The sequence below is a fragment of the Harpegnathos saltator genome, unplaced genomic scaffold, assembly GCF_003227715.2.
Source record: "Harpegnathos saltator strain DR-91 unplaced genomic scaffold, Hsal_v8.6 scaffold293, whole genome shotgun sequence".
Lineage (NCBI taxonomy): Eukaryota > Metazoa > Arthropoda > Insecta > Hymenoptera > Formicidae > Harpegnathos > Harpegnathos saltator.
The window spans coordinates 310,176-312,078 of NW_020230087.1; the positions used below are offsets into that span (position 1 = coordinate 310,176).

At 36.5% G+C, this 1,903-nt stretch overlaps 1 protein-coding gene across 1 annotated transcript; it reads right to left on the reverse strand.

The window, feature by feature from the left end:
* Positions 1-272: 272 nt before the first annotated feature.
* LOC112588776 (uncharacterized) lies at positions 273-1,545 on the reverse strand. Its single transcript, XM_025299758.1, has 3 exons — positions 1,445-1,545; positions 1,045-1,149; positions 273-444 (listed from the first exon to the last, which is right to left on the reverse strand). The coding sequence occupies exons 1-3, from the start codon at positions 1,543-1,545 to the stop codon at positions 273-275; spliced, it is 378 nt and encodes a 125-aa protein (XP_025155543.1).
* Between the last annotated feature and the right edge of the window lie 358 nt (positions 1,546-1,903).

The window sequence follows — 1,903 nt, forward strand, 5'->3', positions numbered from 1 at the left end:
AAATTTCATCAAACTTGAAAAGTCAGTGAAGAAACTGATACAAACTATTTGACTTACCTGGATGCTGCAAATGACCGCTTACTGCTGTTTCTGATGAATGCTGCTGCATATGTTGAAGGAGTTTAAAGAGAAGCAATTGTTCAAGAGAATCAAGTTATTAATATTCGATTATTTCAATATTTCATATCTGCATTTTAATTTTCATTTTTAATTAAAGTCAGCAATATATTAATTTTGTTTTTTTAGGTTAGATTACGTTAAAAAGTATATATTCAATTGTTTAATAAGTAGCAAGGTAAATGGGTAGAAAAACACAGTTTAATCTCATCTCCTCCTTGTGTCCTTCTCTTTTCTTTCTTTTTTGTTTTTTTTGTTTTTTGTTTTTTGTTTGTTTCTTGGGGAGTTTTGATGAGATTTTTAGCTCCTAAAAGAGCTGATATGAAGCTGTAAAGATAAAAATAACAATTATGTGTCCAATAATGCTATTATCGATTGAGATTTAGATTTGATTCCCATATAATAACAAGACTAAGCACAAATGAAAAAAAAAGCAGCGGCAGATGTAAACAAGATTGTATTCGTGAGCTAAGAAGCATTATTAGACGTAAAAATGAGCTCTCGCAAGATTTATATTAGATTTCAAGGCCGGTATTCATAGGTGTGAGTTATTTAAAATCTTTGACTGAGAACATCATTAATTACCGATTCATGGATCTTTATTCGGTTGTCGGGTCTTGAATCAATATATATTTCTTATACAAAATATTATAACAAGTACAGCTTGACGAATAATCGGAAATTCATGAAACTACTTGTGACTTGTCAACGACAGCGGACTATGAACGTCGGCCTAAATTTCGACTCTGGTGTCTTTTTATTCCCGGCAAGCCCGAGTCAAAAGTCCGTTAAAAACGGAAACTTCCCGCATAATGTATTTACATTTATATTAAGTGGTTTTGTTTTTTTAAATAAAAGCTATTTTCAATTTTCGCTCGAAGAACGCTCCAAACTTCAACGTCGTGCATAATGAGTGATTTGACATACCTCGAGATATATATATGATGTATCACCGTCCACATCATCCAGCGTCCTGCATCCTTCATCCTGGCATCCCACGTCGCATCCTGGCTCCATCCTGGCTGCTCGTCACTGCGACACAAACACTGATATTTACGCTGCTGACACTGACACTCCTAGATAGATACGATTCGATCGAAAGAACACGTGTCAATTAACGCGATGTCGACGATAGTCTGATCAAGATAGTCGTAACAATACACGTGGTCCTGCGTGTCTCTCGCCGGCTCGGAACTTAATGAAAACACTCGGAAAAGTCTACGACGTACGAAGGTGTAATAAGTTTGAACGCCCGATTATTTTTATTGTATGATCGCTCGGTGTTTATCGTTGAACGTCAACCAGTGACGACGGAGGAAGGACTAACTTTGCACGTCTAGGTTCACACCACTTTTCTTCCCTACGACTGAGCGTTACGTTACCCTTGACGCCAAGTATTTTGGAATATTTAATCAATCTCCTGACCATATCGCACGTTAATTGGCTCGTTAATTTTCCAATCAAATCGTATCTACACGAGAGTGACGTACTGTGTCGGGAAATGTGTTTCGTATATACATATATTATATATACACACAAATTTCTTTTCGTAAAACGAAAATACAAAATCGATCGATTGCTCGTTGAAATTACGAATAAGTTGAATATTGAGATAATCAAATATCCAGTAATCCCCAAGTTTCTCTTTTAAGGACAATTCAATGTGGGGAGAATGGCGTTAATAATTTGTAGGCATCGCGGCAGGACAATGTAAAAAGTTATATCCCGAGATTCTGCATCGCTTCTTCGACGGAATACGCACGATTGAGCGTGGAACCAACATTTC